The following is a 25,288-nucleotide window of genomic DNA, read 5'->3' as shown; positions in this document are numbered from 1 at the left end:
GGCAAGGAAGGACTTTCCTTAATGCTTTCACCAAGAGCATGATCCTGTCACACCTTGGTTGTGAACTTCAGGCCTCCAGAACCATGGGAGAATAAACTTCTACTAGTAAGCCATCTGTCCTATGGTACTTGTTATGGTAGCCCTAGGAAACTGATAGTCTGCTAATACGAAGAATTATATAGATTTCCAAATGTTGAACCAGACTTACATAGCTAGAATAAATCCCACTTGGTCAAGGTATATATTGCTGGATTTGAGTTGCTAATATTTTGTTAATGAATTTTTGCATCTATATTCAAGAGGAATTCAGTAGTTTGCTATATTCAGTAGTTTGCTATACTAGTACTCTGTCTGGTTTTGATTTCATATTGGCTTCATAATTTGGAAGTATCCTTTCCTATATTTTATATGAGAGGAGACTATAGAGAATTGGTGTTAGTTCTCATCAAAACATTTGGCAGGCCAGGCGTGGTGGCTCACGCCTGTAATCCTAGCACTCTGGGAGGCAGAGGCGAGCAGACTGCTCGAGGTCAGGAGTTCAAAACCAGCCTGAGAAAGAGTGAGACCCTGTCTCTACTATAAATAGAAAGAAATTAATTGGCCAAATAATATATATATATAGAAAAAAAATTAGCCAGGCATGGTGGTGCATGCCTGTAGTCCCAGCTACTTGGGAGGCTGAGGCAGGAGGATTGCTTAAGCCCAGGAGTTTGAGGTTGCTGTGAGCTAGGCTGATGCCACAGCACTCACTCTAGCCTGGGCAACAAAGTGAGACTCTGTCTCAAAAAAAACATTTGGCAGAATTCTCCAGTAAATGTATGTGGGCCTACAGATTTCTTTATAGAAGCTTTTAAATTACAGATTTAATTTATTTAATGGTTATAGAACTATTCTTATTGTCTATTTGTTTCTGGTTGAATTTTGATAGTTTGTGGTTTTCAAGGAATTGGTTCACTTCATTTACATCACTGAATTTATGAGGATAAAACTGTTCATAGCACTGAATGCTATAAATTTCCCTGTTAGCATTGCTTTAATACACATTTTATTATGTTATTACTTTATTTTCATTTTCATTCAGTTCTATGTATTTTTCTCTTTTTTTTTGAGACAGAGTCTCACTGTGTTGCCCAGGCTAGAGTGCCTTGGTGTCAGCCTAGCTCACAGCAACCTCGAACTCCTGGACTCAAACGATCCTTCTGCCTCAGCCTCCCGAGTAGTTGGGACTACAGGTACGCACCACCATGCCCAGCTAATATATAAAATTTTTTTTTTAGTTGCCCAGCTAATTTCTTTCTATTTTTAGTAGAGACGGGGTCTCAGGCTGGTCTCAAACTCCTAAGCTCAAATGATCCTCCGGCTTCGGCCTCCCAGAGTGGTAGGATTAAAGTTGTGAGCCACTGCGCCTGGCCAGTTCTATGTATTTTTAAAAATTTCCCTTGAGACTTCTTTGACCCATGGACTATTTAGACATGTGCTATTTAATTTTCATGGTTTGGAGCTTTTTGGGTCATCTCTCTCTTACTGGTTTCTAGTTTGATTCCATTATTGTCAATGAAGATACTCTATGATTTCAATTCTTCTAAATTAGTTGGGGTTCGTTTATGATCCAGGCTATGGTCTATCTTTATATGTTCTATGGCACTAGCAAGAATGTGTATTCTGCTGTTGTTGGAGTATTCTGTCAATGTCTAGCAGATACTGTTAGTTCCTGGTGTTCTACAGTCTTGCTTATCTTCTGACAAGTAGTTCCATCAAGTGCTAAGAGTGGTGTGTTAAAGTTCTAAGTATTCATTTTTCTATTTCTACCTCTAACTCTGTTGGATGGATACATCCAACTATGATGGATACATCATATATTCTGAAGCTCCTCTTTTCTGCTGCCTATACATTTAGGATTGTTTCCTGGCCAACTGATTTTCTTTTTTCTTTTTTTTTTGAGACAGAGTCTCACTTTGTTGCCTAGGCTAGAGTGAGTGCCATGGCGTCAGCCTAGCTCACAGCAACCTCAAACTCCTGGCTCAAGCAATCCTCCTGCCTCAGCCTCCCAAGTAGCTGGGACTACAGGCATGTGCCACCATGCCCGGCTAATTTTTTGTATATATATCAGTTGGCCAATTAATTTCTTTCTATTTATAGTAGAGACAGGGTCTCGCTCTTGCTCAGGCTGGTTTCGAACTCCTGACCTCGAGCAATCCGCCCGCCTCGGCCTCCCAGAGTGCTAGGATTACAGGCGTGAGCCACCGCGCCCGGCCTGATTTTCTTATCATTATGTAATGTGTCTCTTTTCTCTAGCAATATTCTTTGTCTGAAGTTTACTTTACCTGATATTAACAGAGCTACTGATTTTATCTAAATTAATTTTTGTAAATATTTTTCCATCCTTTTCCTGTCAATCTACCTATGCCATTGTACTCGAAGTGAGTTTCTTTCTTTCTTTTTTATTTTGAAAAATATTTATTTATTATTTATATAAATTTTTTAAATTTACTATGTTGCTCAGGTAAAGGTGGCTTCGAAGTGAGTTTCTTATAGACAGCATATAGTTTGTGTTTTTTCATCCACTCTGCAATCTGTTTTTTCTTTTTTTTTTGAGACAGAGTCTCACTTTGTTGCCTAGGCTAGAGTGAGTGCCGTGGCGTCAGCCTGGCTCACAGCAACCTCAATCTCCAGGGCTCAGCGATCCTCCTGCCTCAGCCTCCCGAGTAGCTGGGACTACAGGCATGCGCCACCATGCCCAGCCAATTTTTTGTATATATATTTTTAGTTGGTCAATTAATTTATTTCTATTTTTGGTAGAGACAGGGTCTCGCTCAGGCTGGTTTCGAACTCTTGACCTTGAGCAATCCGCCCGCCTCGGCCTCTCAAAGTGCTAGGATTACAGGTGTGAGCTACCACACCCGGCCTGCAATCTGTTTTTTTTTTTTTTTTTTTTTTTTTTTTGAGACAGAGTTTCGCTTTGTTGCCCAGGCTAGAGTGAGTGCCATGGTGTCAGCCTAGCTCACAGCAACCTCAAACTCCTGGGCTCAAGCAAATCTCCTGCCTCAGCCTCCCGAGTAGCTGGGACTACAGGCATGCGCCACCATGCCCGGCTAATTTTTTCTATATATATTAGTTGGCCAATTAATTTGTTTCTATTTATAGTAGAGACGGGGTCTCGCTCTTGCTCAGGGTAGTTTCGAACTCCTGACCTTGAGCAATCCGCCCGCCTCGGCCTCCCAGAGTGCTAGGATTACAGGCGTGAGCCACCACTGCGGCCTTCGCAATCTGTTTTTTTTTTTTTTTTAAGGCTGGTCAAGTGGAGCAGTGGGAGTGGAGAAGGAACAAAGGAATCTGTAACTGGTTGTGATACGATCTGTTTTTAATTGGTATATTTAGACTACATTTAAGACAATTACTGACATGTTATGGCTTAAGTCTGTCATGTTATTGTTTTCTGTTTATGCAATAATTTTAGTATGGCTTAAATATTACCAGGCAAATCCCTAAATACTTTATTGCTATGAAATTCTTGTGGCACGAAGAGATGATTAGTAGACAATTAGCAGGACAATATCCTGCTTCCCTTAAAGGTCAGCATTGTCTGACTTCTCGAAATCTCACTTTCTTTTCAAACCTCAAAGTATACTTGTGAGGAAGAATAGCTGGGAAGTTCCACCACCTCTGTACTTCTAGAGGATGAACTGTCAGCACCTTCACCCCTGCTCTGGACACTAGTCGGTACCCCATCCAAACTAGACTCATCTTGAGTCTTCAAGAGAACTCTCAGAGAAGTTTCCAAGTAGAATTTATGTAAGAGAATGAGAAATATGACCAATTCTCTGGAAACTCACAGTTCTCTGTGCATTTATTACAGTGAAGATTAACAACATATAGGGTCCATCAATAGACATATTTGCAGAGTATTTTCAAAGTACTGTCAGCCATTTTCATTACATGTGGGTTTATTAAATGTTATTTTCAGGTTCAACAACAATAACAAAGCATTTATTAAGGGCTTGCCCTAGACCACGCCAAGAGCTTCATATATATTTTAAACAAAAGGTCTTTTGAAAAAAATGCTTATGATAAACATACATTTTAGCATCCTAGAACCCCTATGGACTACAGACTACGTTACACAGCAATCCAGCACAGCTCTCTCACAGCTGCTCTGGGGGCTAAGGAGGTCATCCTGTCAATACTTGGGGAGCTGTTAGCACAATGTATTTTACTAAAACCAAGGCGGTCACTTAACCATTACACTGGAATTCCAATTAAGTGCATACAGCTTTCTGGGGCAAAGGATAATTTTCTAAGTTTAATACTCAACAGGAGGCCGCCTGTAATCCTAGCACTCTGGGAGGCTGAGGTGGGTGGATCGCTCAAGGTCAGGAGTTTGAAACCAGCCTGAGCAAGAGTGAGATCCTGTATTGGCCAACTAAAAATACATAGAAAAGAAAAAATTAGCCAGGCATAGTGGTGCATGCCTGTAGTCCCAGCTACCCGGGAGACTGAGGCAGGAGGATCGCTTGAGCCCAGGAGTTTGAGGTTGCTGTGAGCAAGGCTGACGCCACAGCACTCTAGCCCGGGTAATAGAGTAAGACTCTGTCTCAGAAACAAAACAAAACAAAAAATACTCAATAGGATATTTCACTTGTTAAACACTAAAGTCTCAAGATTTTATAATAAAAATTTATGTTTTTTTGAAAAATAGAAAATTATGATACTATAGTATTCTTCTATTATAATTACAATATAGTCAAGTGTTACACCAATTTCATGTATTAATACTAGATGTTAAAAAGAAATACTGGATGTTTGTGGGGAAACTAACCTTTGACCCGGACGTCACTGTACCTCTGAAAGTGGTGGTAAGCAGCTTTCCAGGGGTTCCGATAGTGACGGAGCAAAGTAATGGGAGGTCTTGGACGCACAGGGACATACCTCACACCTTCCTCATCTATATAAAAGGGAAGAAGACATTAAAATAACTCCTTACACATTTTCAACAATCTTCAAACTTCAATTCTAGTAAGTGAGCTCTGAGTGAAACTAAGTAAATGACCCTGGGGTGGACTCCTGACTTAAATGGAAAGCATCAGGAGACAAGAGTTAGAGTAAGTGATCGTTACCGATATACTCTTTGGGAGGAGACTTGCGCTTTTCGGCCTTCACCAGGAGACTCTTGGCAGCAGACTTCTCATCATCAGTGCTGTTTGCCTCCATCATATCACCTTCTTCTGTCGAGATCACATGCTGTTGCTTTCGAGGCTTCTTCCTTGGGGAGGCACCAGGTGGTAGGTCACTTGTAGGCATAGACAGGTTGTTTGCCAGCAATGAGAGAGACGGTGACACAGTGCTGGTAGCCAGTGGAGGAACTGCTGTCATAGGAAAAGGAGCACAAACATCTGTAAGAACCAAACATAATGGAAAGCTTCACTTGATGTCTAGCAATGGCAATGACTGAGGAAACAGCACAGACAGCTAACATCTACTGAGTCTTCCCATGTGCCTGGCACTATTTAAGCATTCTAATTGGGGCAGAGGTTGCCAACTGCCCCCTAATGCCCCACATCTTCATCTACCTTACTTCCAGGACCCTCATTTTGACATGGGATTCAGCTCAAAGAATGCATTTCCTAGCTTGTTATAGGTATAGTCAGATAAGATGAAAACAAAAGTGTTCTGTGGCACTTTTACGATGTTTTCTTAAAAGAAGGTGTAAAGAATGAAGAAAGAGAGAGAGAGAAAGAAACAAGGAGTGGCTTTGTACTCCTTGTCTTCCTTCTGTTACCCTGGAACTCAGATGTGATGACTGGAGCTCCTAGAATTGAGCTATCTAGAATTGAGAGTATGAGGTTACAATCCTAGGGGTGGCAAAGAGAGGGAAAGAGAATGGATCCTCCAAGACTTGATGGAATACATGTATCATCCCTGAATTGTATGCCTTAGGACTTGCTCCAAAGGAGATAAAAATCTTACATGTTTAAGCCACTATTTAGGCCTTTCAACATAAATTCCTAGCAGGCAACCAATTAACCCATAATCTTAAAAACAATCTAAATAAGTAAACATTATTATTCTCCAATTCACAAATGAGAAAATGTGGCACAAGTCACACAAGTACAAAGAGGCAGAGTTGGGAGTTGACAGAAGCAGTCTAGCCTCAGAGCCTGTACTCCTACCACAGCACTCTTCCTCCAGATAAAAAGCTTTCATAGTAAGGAAGTAAACGTTTGTTTGCACTTGTATGAATCACACATCTAGGGACTTAAAAATAATGTTCAAGGTTTACCTTAACTACTATTTCCACTCTGCCACATATTTGCTACATCCTTTTCCTCCACCCAACTTAGCTACCCACTCCCAATAGTCATACCCCAAACTCCGCTGTCACCAGAAGCCGCAAACCACCTCACAACCAACCTCAATTTCTAGCACCCAACTCTCCAGGCAAATCCACTGCTCTTTCTGGGTCACTGTCCTTAGAACCCAACTTCCAGCACTCTTTAGACCCATGAGAAACTATTACCCACTCACCTGACCACGAGCCTGTCATCACTGGTCCCTGTCTGTCCTCCCCTATTGCTGGTTGAAATTCTACAATCACTTAATCCATTTTCTTCCTTCACTGCACTCACTTATCCAAAGCACAAGAGGTAAATCCAATTCTCCGACTAGTCTGTGCCTATGTGGCTGAATGCAGCTAGAGACACACAGCAATGCTGACTGGACGCACATGGACAATTCTCCCATGTCTGCTAAGGCTACTCTCTTTCCAGATGATCACTTGACAACTTGTCCTCGTCAAACCTTCAATGCCTCCTCACCATCTGTACTCTCAGTGGATGGCCCTGCTATCTATGTTACTGAAAAGGTAGGCACAATCAGAAGAAAATGTCCATCAAGTCCCACCACCCCATCTCCCCACACACATGTGACCCTGTAGTTTCCTTCTCTCTGTGTTGGCAGCAAAGGCCAACCCCTTCAGGTACACTCACCAACCCTCACCTCCTCAGACAACACTCTAGGAACTCACATTGATTCTTCCTACTCTATTGGATCATTCCCATTAACAGACAAAATTCTTTATTTCTTCCATCTTAAAAACTTCCTCTTAATATCATTCTCCTTCACACGTTACCTTAATTTGTCTATCCTTTTAGAACAAACTCCTCAAAAGTGTTGTTTACATATAGTGTCTCTATTTCTCTCCTGGCTCTCTCTTAAACTCTCTTCCTAATCACTCTTTGACCCCATCATTACACAGAAACTGTTCTCAAAATCTCTATGACCTCTGTGTTGCCAAATCCAAAAGTCACTGCTCAGTACTCATCTTCCTGATCTTTCAACAGCATGCGATTCAGCTGATAACCCCCTCCTCCCTAAAACAGCTCTGTCCTTGACCTCCAGGACAGCACATACTCCACGTTGCCACTCTCGCCCTGTGTTCAGTCTCCTTTGCAAGACTCCACCTCTTCTCCCACCTCACAATGACACAGTGTCCTAGGGCTAAGGACAGTGGCTGCTTCTGTTTTTAATCAGCATTCATTCCCTAGATGACCTCATCCACTCATCCAGGTTAATGACTTTAAACACAATTTACATATACACTGACAACTCCCAAATTTATACCTGCAACTTCATTTGGTATTCCAAAATCCAGTCTGATACATCCAACTACTAAATGTTTATATATTTAGATGTCCAACAGACACCTCAAACTTACTGTGTCAAAAACTGAACTCCTAATCTCTCCCTACAAAACACGGTCCTCTTGCAACCTTCCCTAACAGTCAATGGTAATGCCATAGCTTCTAGGGGCTAAGGCTAAAAACCCTGGAGTAGCCCCAGATATTCTTTAACTTACACTCAACATCCTATTTTTAAAGAAATCCTTTTAGCTTTGCCCTTAAAAATATATCCAGTATTCTACCACCTCATACTACGTCCACTGCAACTACCCTGGCTGAGCCCTCAGTGTTTCCTGAAATTAATGCAAAAGCTTATAGACAAGTCTCCCTGATTCCATCCTTGCTCCCATAGCCTATTCTCTACCCAGCATCCAGAGTGCTCTGCTTCAATCCTAAATGAGCTCAGGGCACTCTGCTGAATCCCTCTAACAGCTCCTCACCAAGCCCAGCAAAGCCAAAGTCCTTACAATGACCCACAGGCCCTGCTCAACCATGACCCTGTTTCTCTTACCCTTTTGTCTACCACTCCCCTCACTTACTTCTAAGCTCCAGTGACCTCTGACTCTTTGCTGTTTTGAACCCATTGGGCATGATCCTATCTCAAGACTTTTGCACTTACTGCTTGAGCCTGAACTCAGGAGTTCAAGACCAGCCTGAGCAAGAGTGAGACCCTGTCTCTACTAAAAATAGAAAAATTAGCTGGGCATGGTGGCACATGCGCATAAGTCCCAGCTACTCAGGAGGCTGAGGCAGAAGGATTGCTTGAGCCCAGGAGTTAGTCTGAGGTTGCTGGGAATAAGGCTGACACCATGGCACTTTAGCCCAGGCAACAGAGCGAGACTCTGTCTCAAAAAAAACCAAAAACCAAAACAAAGCAACGATTACAATTAACACATTTTTTTTGGCCTGCCTATATGTCCAATTTCAACAAATTTTTACAACAAACAAAACAAACCAATAAAACGATGGCATTGTTTTGTACAAGGTTGTATTGTCAGTGCCTAGAATAATCCCTGGTATAGACCCCACAGGCTGAGGCAGGAGTACTGTCAGCTTCCTAGCACAGAGAGGGAAGGAGAACTGTGCAAACAGCGAGCAGATGAACAGCAAACTTGCACACATTCAATTTTTTCCTCCTAGGTTATCCATGGTATCTTTGAAAAAAGGTGTCAAGAGTAAGTATACCCAATGGAAAGTTATTTCTTGGCATAATAAATAAATAGCAGGTGTAAAAAACTATAAACACAGCATAAAATCACACCTCTTACTAAACATGTGACATGGGAATACCAGTGGGTAACTGGAGCACAAAATAACTCGACTTTCACTTTGGATTTGTCTATAGTTCATAAATTTCATACACTGAATATGTTACTTTTATAATCAGGAAAAACAAGATTCCACAATAAATTGTTAGAAAAACCAAAACCAAAACGAAACAACAACAAAAAAAACCCTACAGAGCGACTTGACTTTCACAAATTGGAATTTTAGAGTTAAGATGAAGAGGGAAAAAGTGTAATGAATACTTTTAAGAGTTTACTAATCACAATTTATCAACAACATAAATCTTTACTGCATGACAAGGCAACAAAAATTGGCAGGGAATAAACTGCAAATAAATAGTACTTGGCTATTGTTATTCATTTTACATGGTAATATTTTCTTAATGAAGACGAGGAAGCTATAATGAAGAATTATCCATGGGAGATATTCATCTTTTTCATGATTCTGGCCAGAAATTAAACGTAATTACCAAAGAGCAGCAAAATGGTTTTGGTTTTCATAGGGAGTTTATTTTTATTTTTTTGAGAAGGAAAGAGAAGTTTATTAATTAGCCAGCAAATGAGGGGATTGGCAGACTCCCCTCTTAAAGTACCAAAACCCTTCACATGGAGTTTAATGCTTTCGTCCAGTTCTTAAAAATTACGAAAATGGGCTGGGCATGATGGCTCACGTCTGTAACCCTAGCACTCTGGGAGGCCGAAGCAGTTGGATTGCTTGAGCTTGGCCAGCCTGAGCAAGAGCAAGACCCCGTCTCTACAATAAAATAGAAAGAAATTAGCCAAACAACTAAAAATAGAAAAAATTAGCTGGGCAGGCTGGCACGTGCCTATAGTCCCAGCTACCTAGGAGGCTGAGGCAGGAGAATCACTTGAGCCCAGGAGTTTGAGGTTGCTGTGAGCTAGGCTGACGCCACGACACTCTACCCAGGCAAGAAAGTAAGACTGTCTCAAAAAAAAAAAAATTACTAAAATGCAACATCTAATATGGGCATCAGAGAGTCTGGCTTCCTGGCAGAGGTCGGACAGGAGTCAGGAAGGAGTTCTGGCCGGGCACGGTGGCTCATGCCTGTAATCCTAGCACTCTGGGAGGCCGAGGCAGGCGGATTGCTCAAGGTCAGGAGTTCAAAACCAGCCTGAGCAAGAGCGAGACCCCGTCTCCATTATAAATAGAAAATGAATTGGCCAACTAATATATATAGAAAAAATTAGCCAGGCATGGTTGGCACATGCCTGTAGTCCCAGCTACTCGGGAGGCTGAGGCAGGAGGATCCCTTGAGCCCAGGAGATTGAGGTTGCTGTGAGCTAGGCTGACGCCACGGCACTCACTCTAGCCTGGGCAACAAAGCGAGACTCTGTTTCAGGAAAAAAAAAAAAAGGAAGGACTTCTGAGAAGAGTTAGGCAAAGGACAGCAGCATCTGCCAATGCAGAGTGTTCTGGGAACGAACTTACCAGAAACCGGCCTCATGATGTCCATTGGTTCTACTTCTTCTTTCACTTTAACCTCAGGTACAGGAGGGCCCAAGACAGAGGAGAGACTGCCACCCACAGTGGCTGACGGTGGCGGTGCAGCTGCAATTGTGGTAATGGGGGGAGTGATGGGGACTGCTCCAGGAATGGTTGAGAGGGCAACAGCTGGCTGTGTCGGGGGACTGGCTGCTGCAATCATGCTTGGAATGGCTGGTGGAGGCTGCTGGGCAGTTGGAGGGATGGCAATGGTAGGCTGATCATTACTTTGACTGGATATGGTTTCCACAGACATGGTGACTGGAGAGGCCATAGACACGTGGATTTCGGGCTTGGGTTTGGCACTGCAACACAAAAGCAAACCACTGTAACAAATGAGAGAAAACTGCGTTAACCCACTACATCTCAGATGAAGAGTATCTTTGCCCAATTATTTTTGAGCAACACATAGCACAATCGACTCTATTCCTTGATCCTAAAGTTCAACATTAAGGTAACTTTTAAAGGAAATTCAGGTTTTTAAAACATTCTGTATGCCCTACCTCCATCAAGTTTTTATAAACAGTAATAAAATTAACTTAGAAAACATTTTAGGCCTGGCACAGTGGTTCATGCCTACAATCCTAGCACTCTGCAAGGCCAAGGCAGGAGGATCACTTGAGCTTAGGAGTTTGAGAGCAGCCTAAGCAAGAGCGAGATCCAGGGCTGGAGTAGAGGACACTTGGTTGGTTGCTTGTGGGGAGAATTCCTCAGAAAATTCTTGGTGACCAGAGGTCACAGAAGTTTCTCTGTTGTTGAGTGAGAGAATAGAAAAACACTTTGGTTTTTACTCCTATAGTCTCAGACTGGCAATTGCACACTTGGGATTTTTATTCTAGAAAAATAAAAATGTATGTCTACCAAGAATGCTATATACAAATGTCTATAGCAACTGTATCTGCAATAGCCCCAAACTAGAAAACAACCCCAGCGTACACTGAGAAACAAATAGATTAATTCTGGCACATTCATACTAACCACCCAAAAAAGAACAAATTATTATTATTATAATTTTTTGAGACAGAGTGTTGTTTTGTTGCCCAGACTAGAGTGAGTGCCATGGCGTCAGCCTAGCTCACAGCAACCTCAAACTCCTGGGCTCAAGCGATCCTACCACCTCAGCCTCCCGAGTAGCTGGGACTATAGGCATGCGCCACCATGCCTGGCAAATTTTTTCTATATATATTAGTTGGCCAATTAATTTCTTTCTATTTGTAGTAGAGACAGGGTCTCACTCTTGCTCAGGCTGGTTTTGAACTCCTGACCTTGAACAATCCACCCACCTTGGCCTCCCAGAGTGCTAGAATTACAAGTGTGACCCACCACGCCCGGCCAAGAACAAATTATTGATACACACTATAACTTGGGTGGATCTCAAAGGCACTAAGTTGAGTTAGGTCAATATAATCAGATTATTATATATCAAATATATCCCTATATATGTAGTTATTTATGTATATGATTCCATTTATATTCAACTCAAAATGACAAAATTATAGTGATCGAGAATAGCCAAGTGGGAAATGGTTAGGGCTGGGGGAAGGGTGTGATTTATAAATGAGGGCTTGTCTTGTTATTTATTCTGATTATGGTAACAGCTACACAAATCTATATGTGTGATAAGATTTCAATATATTATACATCCTCCTCCATCTCAAAAAGTACATATAAAAACCAGTGACATCCTAATAAGGTCTGTAGTTAAGTAAGTAGTACTGAACCAATGTTAATTTTTTTCATTTTGAGAATGTACTGGAGTTATACAAGACGTAATCACTGGACAACGAAGTTAGGGTATATGGAAATATTTTTTTTTTTTTTTTTTTGAGACAGAGTCTCATTCTGTTGCCCAGGCTAGAGTGAGTGCCGTGGCGTCAGTCTAGCTCACAGCAACCTCAAACTCCTGGGCTCAAGTGATCCTCCTGCCTCAGCCTCCCAAGTAGCTGGGACTACAGGCATGCACCACCATGCCTGGCTAATTTTTCCTATATATATTAGTTGGCCAATTAATTTATTTCTATTTATAGTAGAGACGGGGTCTCCCTCTTGCTCAGGCTGGTTTTGAACTCCTGACCTTGAGCAATCCGCCCGTCTTGGCCTCCCAGAGTGCTAGGATTACAGGTTTACAGGCGTGAGCCACCACATCCAGCCTCTTTGTATTATTTTTGCAACTTCTTGTTAGTCTTAAATTATTTCAAAATAAATATTTAAAAAATAGTGGTCAATAGGATACGTATTTTTCTGGAATTAAAGAAAAAATATAAATAGTGACATCAAGGCTGGGCATGGTGGCTCATGTTTGTGATCCTACCACTCTGGGAGGCTGAGGTGGGAGAACTGTTTGAACTTAGGAATGTGAGACCTGTTTCTACTAAAAATAAAAAAACCGGCCAGGCATGGTGATGTGCACCTTAGTCCCAGCTGAGGCAAGAGGATTGCTTGAGGCCAGGAGTTTGAGGTTGCAGTGAGCTATAATACGATGCTATGACTGCACTCTGCCCAAGGCAACAGAGACTCTGTCTCCAAAACCAGACAGACCAGGCGTGGCGGCTCACACCTGTAGTCCCAGCATTCTGGGAGGCCAAGGGGGGGGCGGATCATGTGAACTCAGGATTTCAAGACCAGCCTGGGCAAGAGAGAGACCCTGTCGCTACTAAAAATAGAAAGAAATTAATTGGCCAACTAAAAATATTGAAAACATTAGCTGGGCACGGTGGCACATGCCTGTAGTCCCAGCTACTCGGGAGGCTGAAGCCAGAGGATTGCTTGAGAACAGGAGTCTGAGGTGAGCTAGGCTGACGCCATGGCACTCTAGCCCGGGCTACAGAGTGAGACTCTTTTGCAACAAACAAACAAAACAACAGAGACATCAGCAAAAATGTGGGAATAGAGTCTCTGAAAATTCTCTCCTTCATAACAGCAACAACAAAAAAACAGATATTAAAAAAAAAAAAAAAAAAAAAAAAGGCAGAATGAATTTCTTCAGAACTCCAGAAGTTAACCAAAGGCTTTCAGTAATCTGGCAAAATTATTCAAGAAAACTGGCTGAATCTAGGCAAGAACAGCAAATTTCATGGTGCTTTAACTTGCTCTATTTCTATTCATCTAGCTTGGCAGCAGGCTTGCAAGCCACCAGTCCACGTTCATAGTGAAAACCAGCAGCCTGAGCTACCCGAGGGGCTGGAGTCCTTTTGAGTCCTCGTCTCCAGGACACTGTCATTACACGACTCATCTAGGTGTAGCCTGGAGGAACCCACAGGCAAGACTGTCTTTACTTGCCCTGACTTGGAATGTGTCTAGTGTAAACGCTTTTTTCCCAAGGGGTATTTGTCAAAAAACATTAGAAGTAATTGATAAACAGTTGAGTGAGAAGACTGTAGTAGTTGGGGCAAACAGCAGGCTTCCCAAAAAGCTTCCAAGAAAGGCAGAGGAAGGAAATATCCATAGGGGCTTTGAAAGCTCTGACACATTTCTGGCAATCCAAGAAATGACACATACGCTAGGACTCTGTGCATGCCCAGGGCTGTGTATGTGGCCAGGGAAGGACCAAGAAGGCCCTAAGCTCTAACCTTTGGCTGCCCTTAAGGCTCTACCTAAGTAGACAGTGAAGGATAAGGCATAGTTGTGACCTGCTTGCCAGAGTATTGAAGGGGTACCCCAAGGCACACACAGAGCCCCCTGGCCAATGCAAGATTTATTGGCTCTAGGCATTTGGGGAAATATCTGTTCAATCATTAGTTTATTTTTTGGTTTGGTTTTTAAAGCAAGGAAGACTTTATTCAGGGCTGCTGTAATTAGGGAGTGAGAATGAATTTAACTCCACTGAAACAAAAGGTGAAATAATTTTTAAACATGGGGTGTGTTAATAAAAAAGTACTGGAGTATATTAAGGGGAAGGTTATTCAATGTGCCTAGGCCATCTGTGTTTGCTAATTATCCCTCACTGAAGTTAGGCTCCTACTCTCTCTCAGAGACCAGGAGATAGGCATTTTTTTCATTTCTTATTTAAATATTTATTTAATTATTATATATATTTTTTGAGACAGATTCTCACTGTTGCCTGGGCCACAGTGCTGTGGCATCAGCCTAGCTCATAACAACCTCAAACTCCTCGGCTGAAGCGAACTTCTTTATATTTTTAGGAGAGATGGGGTCTAGCTCAGGCTGGTCTCAAACTCCTAACCTCAAGCAATCCTCCTGCCTTGGCCTCCCAGAATGCTAGGATTACAGGTGTGAGCCACCACGCCTGGCCTAAATATCTATGTATGCATGTTATTTATTTTTTTTAATTTCAGAAAATTACGGGGAGTTGACCATTAAATTAACCCAAAAGAGATTCAATGGCCACACCAGACAAGATACAGATTGGACAGAATTAGTTAATAAAATTCATTCAACTAACAGTACAAGTAGCAGTAAGAACAAACCCTGAGGAGGTGTGGGAATGGGTGGGGAACCTGCAGCCTTCTGATCTCAAAATTGTTCTTTTTTAAGCACCAAAGGAGGCAAGAAAAGCTTCAACTTTCGCCGCTACACCTCTTTTAATAAAAGGATTTATTCTGTAAAATTTGGATTCAGTCAAAAGGCTGCACTCAAGGATCCAGAAGGCCACATGTGGCCCCAAGGCCATAGGTTCCCCACCCTTTACTCTCAGCAAATTAAGGATATGAATTAAGCTCTTTCCGCCATCTTTCCGTGTCGCCATAATGGTGCGCATGAATGTCCTGGCTGATGCTCTTAAGAGCATCAACAATGCCGAAAAGAGAGGCAAACGCCAGGTTCTTATAAGGCCATGCTCCAAAGTCATTGTCCGGTTTCTAACTGTGATGATGAAGCATGGTTACATTGGCGAATTTGAAATCATTGATGATCACAGAGCTGGGAAAATTGTTGTGAACCTCACAGGCAGGTTAAACAAGTGTGGAGTGATCAGCCCCAGATTTGATGTGCAACTCGAAGATCTAGAAAAATGGCAGAATAATTTGCTCCCATCCTGCCAGTTTGGTTTCATTGTATTGACAACTTCAGCTGGCATCATGGACCATGAAGAAGCAAGAAGAAAACACACAGGAGGGAAAATTCTGGGATTCTTTTTCTAGGGATGTAATACATACTTACAAATAAAATGCCTCAGTGGAAAAAAAAAAAAGAATATGGATTAAAAGACAGAAATTATAAAAAGTCCAAAGAGAAATTCTGGAGTTCAAAAGCATAAATGCTAAAAGGGAGGGGGGGGGAAACACCAGCAGTGCTCAGCTGCATGTTCAAGCAAGCATAACAATCAGTGACCTTGAAGATGGGTCAATGGAGATGATCCTGTCTCAGAAACAGAAATAAAACTGTGAGGAAAAACAGAGCCTCAGAGATAGGTAGGACACCCTTAAGCATACCAATATTCGCATAATTGGAATTCCAGAAGGAAAGGATAGAGAGAAATGGGTAGAAGGAATATTAGAAGAAATAATGGCTGAAAATGTTACCAATTTGATGAAAAACATTAACCCATATATCCAAAAGGGCAATAAACTCCCTGTAGGGTACTAAAAGAAATCCACACATAGACACATTATAATTAAATTGCCAAAATGTAGATGAATATTTAAAAGTGAAATTCTGTGATTTAATAGTGACAAAAAAGTAAAATAAGGCAAAATATTAAAACAGTTAAATCTATTTGATTAGCATTATTTTCTCTAATTTCCCTTACATTTACAGATTTTCATATTAAGTTAAAAAGAGAAGACTTGAAGATAAAATTGAAGATATCATGTAAAAAGAAAAAAATATGGGACAAAGAAATGGTAGGTGGGAGAGAAAAGATTAAAAAATTAAAAGTCATTCCAAAAGTTTATCTGACAAACTGGAGTCCCCCCCTCAAAAAAGGGATGAGATGGAAACTGAGTAGCATGGAACAAATTATAAAAAAATACTATATCAAGACTTCCCTGTACTGACCAGTTTTTAGATCAAAAAGGCCACTGTGTATCCAGCACATTAAAATAAAGATCAGCCCGGGCGCTGTGGCTCACGCCTGTAATCCTAGCTCTTGGGAGGCCGAGGCGGGCGGATTGCTCAAGGTCAGGAGTTCAAAAAACCAGCCTGAGCAAGAGCGAGACCCCGTCTCTACTATAAATAGAAAGAAATTAATTGGCCAACTGATATATATATAAAAAATGAGCCGGGCATGGTGGCGCATGCCTGTAGTCCCAGCTACTCGGGAGGCTGAGGCAGAAGGATTGCTTGAGCCCAGGAGTTTGAGGTTGCTGTGAGCTAGGCTGACACCATGGCACTCACTCTAGCCTGGACAACAAAGCGAGACTCTGTCTCAAAAAAAAAAAAAAAAAAGATCAACCCAAATTTTACTGTGAAATTTCCGAACATTGGGAACAAAGATCACTAAAGCTTTCAGAAAGAAACATGTTAGAAATCAGGATTTAGGCTATCAAATTATATCAAATTCAAAATATCAGGCTTTTCAAGAGTAACAACAAAATGTAGAAGAGAACAGAATAATACCTTAATATTTATAAAGAATAATGATATCCAACCTAAAATTTTTCTGCCATTTTATAATTTATTTATTTTATTTTAATTTTTGTAAGGGACAAGGCCTTGGTCTGCCACTCAGGCTGAGTACAGTGGCATGATCACAGCCTCAAACTACTGGGCTCAAGTGAACCTCTAAACTCAGCCTTCCAAGCAACTGAGACTACGGTGCTCACCACTATGCCTCGATAATTAAAAAACTTTTTTTTTGTAGAGATGGGGTCTTACCATGTTGCTCAGGCTAGTCTCCAACTCCTGGATTTAAGCGACTCTCCTGCCTACATCTCTGAAAGTGCTGGGATTACAGGCATGAGCCGCTACACTCAGCCTCACTTGTGCTTTTGTACTGTTATCTTGATTGTGTTTGTGCTAATTCGTTTTCCAAATCACTAAAGTTTTGCTTTTGTATTTATTTATTAATTACTTCCATTTATTCCTTTACTTTTTGTTCTCTTTTTTAGCCTGGCAATTAATTTTCAATAGTTTTTAATTGACATAAAAATGTTTAAGGTTATGAATTTTCTTCTGAATACTGCTTTAGTTGCAGCCAATTGATACTGATGTATAAAGTTTTCATTGTGGCATGTTTTAGATATATTACAACGTTCATTCATACTTTCTTTTTGACTGTAGTTTCAGAGAATTTAAAAATGGGTAAATAGGGCTTTCCATTTTCTGCTTTCATTACTATTTCTAGTTTGACTACACTGAGATCAGAAATTATTTTCTGGAATTTGCTTAGATTTTCCTTGTGCATAGAAAGAAATTACCCATATATATATATATGTTTCCTGGGCACCAGAGAAAGTATAATGGACTGAATTTAATAATATTAATTCTATCTTATTATTATTTAGATTTATTATATCCTTATTTATTTGTTGTCTATTTGAACTGATGTGGCCTGAAACTGAATTAAAACTGTTTTGCTCTTGATTGGTTCTCTTAAACTCTTCTTATATTTTTTCTTTGTAAATTCTGCTTTATGAATCCTGATGATAGATTACTGGATATACAGATATTCTTAACTGTTAAATCTCTGTTGTAAATTAGATTTTTCAGCATTATAAAGTGCCATCTGTGTTTTGTTTTTAAGCTGAGTTCTGTCTTTTCTGATAATTAAGATTTCCTGGCTGGGCGAGGTGGCTCACGCCTGTAATCCTAGCATTCTAGGAGGCCGAGGCGGATGGATTGCTCAAGGTCAGGAGTTCGAGACCAGCCTGAGCAAGAGCGAGACCCGTCTCTACTATAAATAGAAAGAAATTGGCTATCTAAAAATATATATCTATATAAAAATTAGCTGGGCATGGTGGCACATGCCTGTAGTCTCAACTACTCAGGAGGCTGAAGCAGTAGGATCACTTGAGCCCAGGAGTTTGAGGTTGCTGTGAGCTAGGCTGACGCCACAGCACTCACTCTAGCCTGGGCAAGAGTGAGACTCTGTCTTAAAAAAAAAAAAAAAGATTTCCATTTGTCTTTGCTTGATATATCTTTTGGAAAAATATTTAAGTAATTTAAGTCCTTAGATGACATTATCTTCTTTCAGTGGCATTTTTTATTGGTTACCATGGGATTACAATTAACATCCTAAATTTATTTCAGTCTAGTTTAAATTGATACAAAACTAGCTTCAATAACATACAAAAATGAAAGGATGGAAAAAGATATTCATGTAAACAGTAACCAGAAGAAAGTCAGGGGAGGGGCCTATATCTTCATCAGGTGAGACAGACTTTAAGTCAAAAACTGTTACAAGACAAAAGACATTATATATTGATAAAAGATTCATTAAAAAGGTAACAGGGACAGAGAAATGGAGAATTACTAATCAAAGTGTATACAGTTTTACTTAACCACTTGGCTACGAGCATCGACTGTAGCCGACAGCCACAGATGAATGTGCACAGCCCAGTGTCGACTGTAGTCAATAGCCACAGATGAACTGAGTGTCAACTTCAGTCGACAGCCGTGATAAGACTTTTCTAATTTTTCATTTGTCAAAATAAAATTATGAATATTTAAAAATAACGTAATAAAAACATATATGTATATGTTACCTATTCTGACTTACATTACAAGTGAAGCTGCCTGTAAAGTTAAACAAGCTTTCAGTGCTTTAAGGTTTTCCTCATCACACAAGAGCAAAAAGGATCCGTCGTCAATGCACAGCGCAGACTATGGTGCGGACTATGAGTGCTGGCTATGGGCAAGGTTTCGCAGCTGGTGAGCGCCTAACCGAAGTGGTTAAGCAAGATGAAGAAGTGCTACATTTGCTATACAATGTTGTACCTATAATCAACAATACTGAAAAGTACACTGAAATTTATCTTTAAGAGAATAGATCTCACATTAAGTGTTCTCACCACAATAAAGAAAAAAAAAGATATAGCAATTATAAACCTTTACATTTCAAGGAACACAGCTCCAGAATATATGAAGCAAACACTGAGAGAATTAAAGGGACAAATAGACAGTCCTACAAGAATAGTAAGAGACTTCAATATCCCAGTTTCAATATGGATAATACATGTCGACAAAAGGTCAGCAACCTAACAGACATGTATAGAAACACTCCACCCAACAACAGCAAAATGTACATTCTTCTCAAGTGCACATGGATCATTCACTAGGGTATACCAAATGTTTAGTCAAAATTCAAATTTCAATAAAGTTAGAAAGACTGAAATCACACAAAGGATCTTCTCCAACTACAATGGAATGGAGCTAAAAATCAATAAAAGAAGGAAAACTGGAAAATTCATGATGACATGTGAGACTTCTTCCCTGGGTCAGATGATGGTTTTTGAATTTGTGAAGAATAGTACCTTAAATTTTTGGCTCCTTCAAAATTTAACAGCTACATACAAAACAATACTTTTAAGTTTAATTTGTATGATTAACATTTTCTTCATCACTTTCTTAAATCTAGACCAGGGGTTGAAAAACTATATCCTAGCCCAATACTGTTTTGCAAATAAAGTTCTTTTGGAACATAATCACACCAGCTTGTGTATGTGTTGCCTATGTGTTTCCTGCTAGAACAGCAGGGTCAAGTACTCAGGACAGAGACCGTATGACACACAAAACTGAAAATAATTTACTACCTGGACCTTCACTGAAAAAGTTTTCCAACCTTGGCTTAGATGATCAGTAAAACAGTTAATGAAACACCAGTGACAATTTCTGTGGAATAAATACTCTGACCAAGACCACTTTCAAGCTGCCAATGCTAAATTGCTAAGTGTGGAGGAGTTGGGAAGGGAGAAGTCATCATTATGCATTATATATTATACATTTTTTCCACCATAATAATAAAATGTACTAGAATAATTAGGAAATGACTTTAAGTATTTACTATATTTGTTTTAATATAATTTATTTATGAGTTTATAGACACTAATATAATTTTTTTTAAATGGCTATATTTAACGACTGGCTCATGTAATTCCTGATAATTTAACAGTTGAGTCTTGTAACTCAGTACAAGTCAGGTTTAGCATGCCACAGTACTATTACCTCACACAGGCAGTCCATGGGTTACAGATGAGACATGTTCCTGAGAACATCTTTAGGTTGGATTTGTATGTAATTGGATTCCTGATGAACAGCACATATATGGCAATAATAATACAGTAATAAAAATTCTCCTGTATTGTAATAAGTTACTATTGTCCTCTTTCTTTTAATGCAAACAAACAGAACACAAAGACAAACTCATAGAAAAAGTTTAGAAAGGAGATAGCAGAAACTTCAAAAAAATATTAAAGGTTAACGCACTTATTGTTGCATTCATGTCCTGCCTACTGGAAGGGCATTTTTGAGGCAGGAAGGCAGTTGACATTAATGGGAAGGTGATGAGGAGAGGGTGCCGGAAGGGATGGGGCGGGTGCTGGGAGTGGGTTTCGATTCTGGTGCTGGAGGAGGGGAGCGCTCAGCACTGAAGTCAGTTTTTTGAAACAGGTGTCGAGGGTCGTTTGCACAGGCACAGCCTTTTCCTTTTTCTCATCATAAATAGCCTTGTAGCAGCATGTATTTTCACTAACTGCATGGTAAACCTCTGTAAACCACTTAGTGTTATCATCTTGCTCCTAAAGTTTAGCAAATCCTGCTTCAGTGAGACCAAAGGCTTCAGCTAGTTCTTTTGTTTAAACTTTCTTGGCTCTGGATCTTCTGATTCTTCATGTTCTTGTGTTTCTATCAGCTGCTTCTCTACTCTGAGCTAGCGTAAAGCTGCGCCAACAAACCACTTACACCATGCGTGGGTTTGTTTATATGCGTGGCCTAGTTCCCGAATTATTAATTTAATTACTTAATTATAAATTATCCTTATGGGGGACTTGGGAGCCCGTTTGAAAGTATGGACTGCCGTTGTCCGTAACCCAGAGACTGCCTATATTCCATTTCAACTTTCCTGAATTACTTTGTTCTAGGTATGCCTCTGTATACAATGAAGAGTTAGGTTTTGCCTTGTAATTCAATCAGGAAAAAGAAAGGTTTATTTCAGCAGGTGATTTAAGGCCTGTATTAGTTAGCTAGAGCTGCCATGACAAAGTATCACAGACTGTGTGGCTTAAACAACTGAAGTTTACAGTTCTGGAAGCTAGCAGTCTGAAATCAAGGTGTCAGCAGGGCTGATTCTGAGGGCAGTGAGGAAAAGACTATTCCATACCTCTCTCAGCTTCTGGTGGTGTGCTGGCAATCTGGTGTTCCTTCACACCACCCAATCTCTGCCTTCATGGTAACATAGCATTTATGTGTCTGTGTCCTAACTGTGCCTTTTTATAAGGATACCAATCATGTTGAATTAGGGGCCCACCCTACTCCAGTATGACCTCATCTTAGCTAATTATATCTGCAATGATCCCCAGTTTCAAAGTCACATTCTGAGGTACTGGTGGTTACAACTTCAAAATACAAACTTGAGGCTGGGTGTGGTGGCTCATGCCTGTAATCCTAGCACTCTAGGAGGCTAAGGCGGGCAGATTGCTCAAGGTCAGGAGTTCGAAACCAGCCTGAGCAAGACCCCGTCTTTACTAAAAATAGAAATAAACTGCTTGAACAGCTAAAAATATATAGAAAAAATCAGCCAGGCATGGTGGCGCATGCCTGTAATCCCAGCTACTTGGGGGGCTGAGGCAGGAGGATTGCTTGAGCCCAGGAGTTTGAGGTTACTGTGAGCTAGGCTGATGTCACTGTACTCTAGCCTGAGCAACAGAGTGAGACTCTGTCTCAAAAAAAAAAAAAAAAGAAAGAAAGAAAGAAAACAAAAATCTCTATGCACATAAACTTGAAAACACTGAGGAAATGGACAAATTCTTAGAAACACATAAAATCCCTAAGCTCAATCAGGAAGAAACAGAACTCATGAATAGACTAATAACAAGTAACGAAATTGAACCAGCAATAAAAAAATCTCCCAACAAAATAACTTCTGGACCAGATGGTTTCATAGACAAACTTTATGAGACCTACAAAGATGAATTGGTACACATACTGTAGAAATTATTTCATAACATCATTATGATTGTATTTTTAGGTATATTATGCCAGTCCCTCAACAAAACTGTTCAAATTTCAGTAACCAGTGTATATTAACTGTGAGAATAAAATATAATCTCTGATGCTAGCTCTATAGTCCCCAAATCTTTATGGACTTGACACATGTGCAGCATGATCCAAGTGACCAATCACTTCTTTTTAAGTCTAGTGGTGATCAATCACTGCATATCTGAGTAACAGTTCACAAAGACAGTAAAGCATGTAGTTGTGTTGTTCTGGTTTCTCACTGAAAAACCAACATGAAATTTTACAATAATGGAAGGTTAAAAGAGGGAGCTGGCCAACATAGATGAAAATGCAGCAAAAAACTAAAAAGTTATAATGCTAGAAGTAGAAATGTATGTGATTAGATTTGAAAATGGCCCAGCAAAGGGAAGAAAAAATGAAGCCTAGGCTTATACACACCTGCGGTATGAACTGTATTGAAACAAATCCAATAAATATAAAAAAGAAGGTAGACTCATTTTAATATCATCTTTTAAATTGCACTAGGGACAGAAATCCATTTATCTAAGAAATGGAGTACTTACTTCTACTCTGTATTGAAGACAGTGATAAACAAAAAAAAAGTAATGATTCAATGCCAAAGTGTTGAAGTTGGTTGCCACACTAAAATAAAACGGTAATTAGGAAAATGAAGAAAAATCTTTTACTGCCAGTAAAGGTTGGTTTCATCATTTCACAGGTCAGCATGAACATGACTGTCGTTGGATGAACTGGTAAAGCTGCCAGCATAAAGAAAGATGCTGCTGCCAAATGCACACCCAAGGCCGGGCGCGGGGCTCCCGCCTGTGATCCTAGCACCCTGGGAGGCCGAGGCGGGCGGGCTGCTCAAAGTCAGGAGATACAGACCAGCCTGAGCAAGAGCGAGACTCTGTCTCTACTAAAAATAGAAACAAATTAATTGGTCAACTAAAAATATATAGAAAAAATTAGCCGGACATGGTGCCGCATGCCTATAGTCCCAGCTACTCGGGAGGCTGAGGCAGGAGGATCGCTTGAGCCCAGGAGTCTGAGGTTGCTGTGAGCTAGGCTGACGCTACAGCACTCTAGCCTAGGCAACAGAGTGAGACTCTGTCCCCAAAAAAGAAAAAAAACAAATGTACACCCAGAGTCCAAGCAGTAGTGAAAGCAGGTAATTTTGACTAAAAGGATAAAGAGGCCCCTAGAAGTGATCCTGGCAAAAAAAATTCAAATTAAAGGAACTCTTGTAGATATTTTACAACACTGAAAATACAAAGGGTAAGATTTTAGAAGTGGATCCAAACTTAGAAAGGAGTATGACAATTTGCCAATGCTTAGAAGGATTTCTGTGCTGTTCTAAGTTAGACAATGAGAAAGCAAGCACTGTTCCAACCACTCTTGTGTTTCTAGTACTTTAAACTATATGGTACTAAGTAAATAATAGTTTCATTATTTTTTCAATTCTCTATATATTACAACTGACAGTAAGGCAGGTTTTAGTATTTTCACAGATTCACACAGTTTTCAAAGGTCACAGAATAATTGTAATTTTCTCCATTGATTAAAATCACTTTGTAATTTCAGCTTGCGTGGCCATTTTTATGTTTCTGCACTAACATGCAAAGTGACGACTACAAGTACCCCTATATCAGAGTCTTGGGCCCTGCTCTTTCCTCTCCCTGACACATTCTCATATTGGAGAGCATATGGGCTTACTCCTTCATTCTCTACTCAGAGAAGCCTTTCTGTAAATCATCACCCTCTTCCTCCCATCACTTTTTATTCCCTTTACAGTTTCTTTGTCCTCATATATCTATTACTTCTCTAAACTAATTAGAAAGTAAGTTTAGGGCTGGGAGCAGTGGCTCACGCCTGTAATATTGGCACTTTGGGAGGCCAAGGTGGGTGGATCGCTCGAGGTGAGGAGTTTGAAACCAGCCTGAGCAAGAGCGAGACCCCATCTCTACTAAAAATAGAAAGAAATTAATTGGCCAACTAAAAATATATAGAAAAGGCCGGGCGTGGTGGCTCACGCCTGTAATCCTAGCACTTTGGGAGGCTGAGGCGGGCGGATTGCTCAAGGTCAGGAGTTCGAAACCAGCCTGAGCGAGACCCCGTCTCTACCAAAAATAGAAAGAAATTAATTGACCAACTAAAAATATATATACAAAAAATTAGCTGGGCATGGTGGTGCATGCCTGTAGTCCCAGCTACTCGGGAGGCTGAGGCAGTAGGATCGCTGAGCCCCGGAGACTGAGGTTGCTGTGAGCCAGGCTGACGCCACGGCACTCACTCTAGCCTGGGCAACAAAGTGAGACTCTTTCTCAAAAAAAAAAAAAAAAAAAAAATATATATATATATATAGAAAAAATCAGCTGAGCATGATGGTGCATGCCTGTACTTCCAGCTATTTAGGAGGCTGAGGCAGTAGGATCGTTTGAGCCCAGGAGTTTGAGGTTGCTGTAAGCGAGGCTGACGCCTTGGCACTCTAGCCCAGGCAACAGAGTGGGAATGAAAACTTTGCATCTATTTTAATCATTGTTATATTAATTTATCACCAGATCCAAAAGTGATACTTGGTACAAACAAGGCATTCGTAATTTTTTTCTTGAAAACAGCTTTATGAAGAAATAGATCTAAATAATATTAACATAGTAAGCTATTACTGATATAAGTAAAAAGTATAAGGTTTAAAACAACCTAATCAGCAAGACTTCATATTTAAGAATTAAACTATTAATATCTATTGCGTA

The 25,288-nt window shown here is 40.4% G+C and overlaps 2 protein-coding genes across 10 annotated transcripts in view; one reads left to right on the top strand and one right to left on the bottom strand.

Moving 5' to 3' along the window:
• SAP130 (Sin3A associated protein 130) overlaps positions 1-25,288 on the bottom strand; it is an 87,919-nt gene that overhangs the window by 7,099 nt on the left and 55,532 nt on the right. For 5 of the 9 annotated variants that reach the window (XM_076005428.1, XM_076005435.1, XM_076005430.1 and 2 more), the window contains exons 16-18: positions 10,413-10,792; positions 5,115-5,363; positions 4,817-4,942 (exon numbers count right to left, since the gene is read on the bottom strand). In XM_076005428.1, the coding sequence (XP_075861543.1) occupies positions 4,817-4,942; positions 5,115-5,363; positions 10,413-10,792 (755 nt within the window). The remainder of the gene's footprint in view (positions 1-4,816; positions 4,943-5,114; positions 5,364-10,412; positions 10,793-25,288) is intronic. The other 4 variants (XM_076005432.1, XM_076005433.1, XM_076005434.1 and 1 more) reach the window with 1 other exon arrangement.
• Positions 15,149-15,618, top strand: LOC105857549 (small ribosomal subunit protein uS8-like). The gene has a single exon (XM_076005427.1). The coding sequence runs from the start codon at positions 15,173-15,175 to the stop codon at positions 15,563-15,565; it is 393 nt and encodes a 130-aa protein (XP_075861542.1). The 5' UTR covers positions 15,149-15,172; the 3' UTR covers positions 15,566-15,618.

The sequence above is a fragment of the Microcebus murinus genome, chromosome 8 (genome assembly GCF_040939455.1).
Source record: "Microcebus murinus isolate Inina chromosome 8, M.murinus_Inina_mat1.0, whole genome shotgun sequence".
NCBI lineage: Eukaryota > Metazoa > Chordata > Mammalia > Primates > Cheirogaleidae > Microcebus > Microcebus murinus.
Note: the sequence above shows the minus strand (reverse complement) of the source record. Positions and strands in the feature narration are given on the sequence as shown.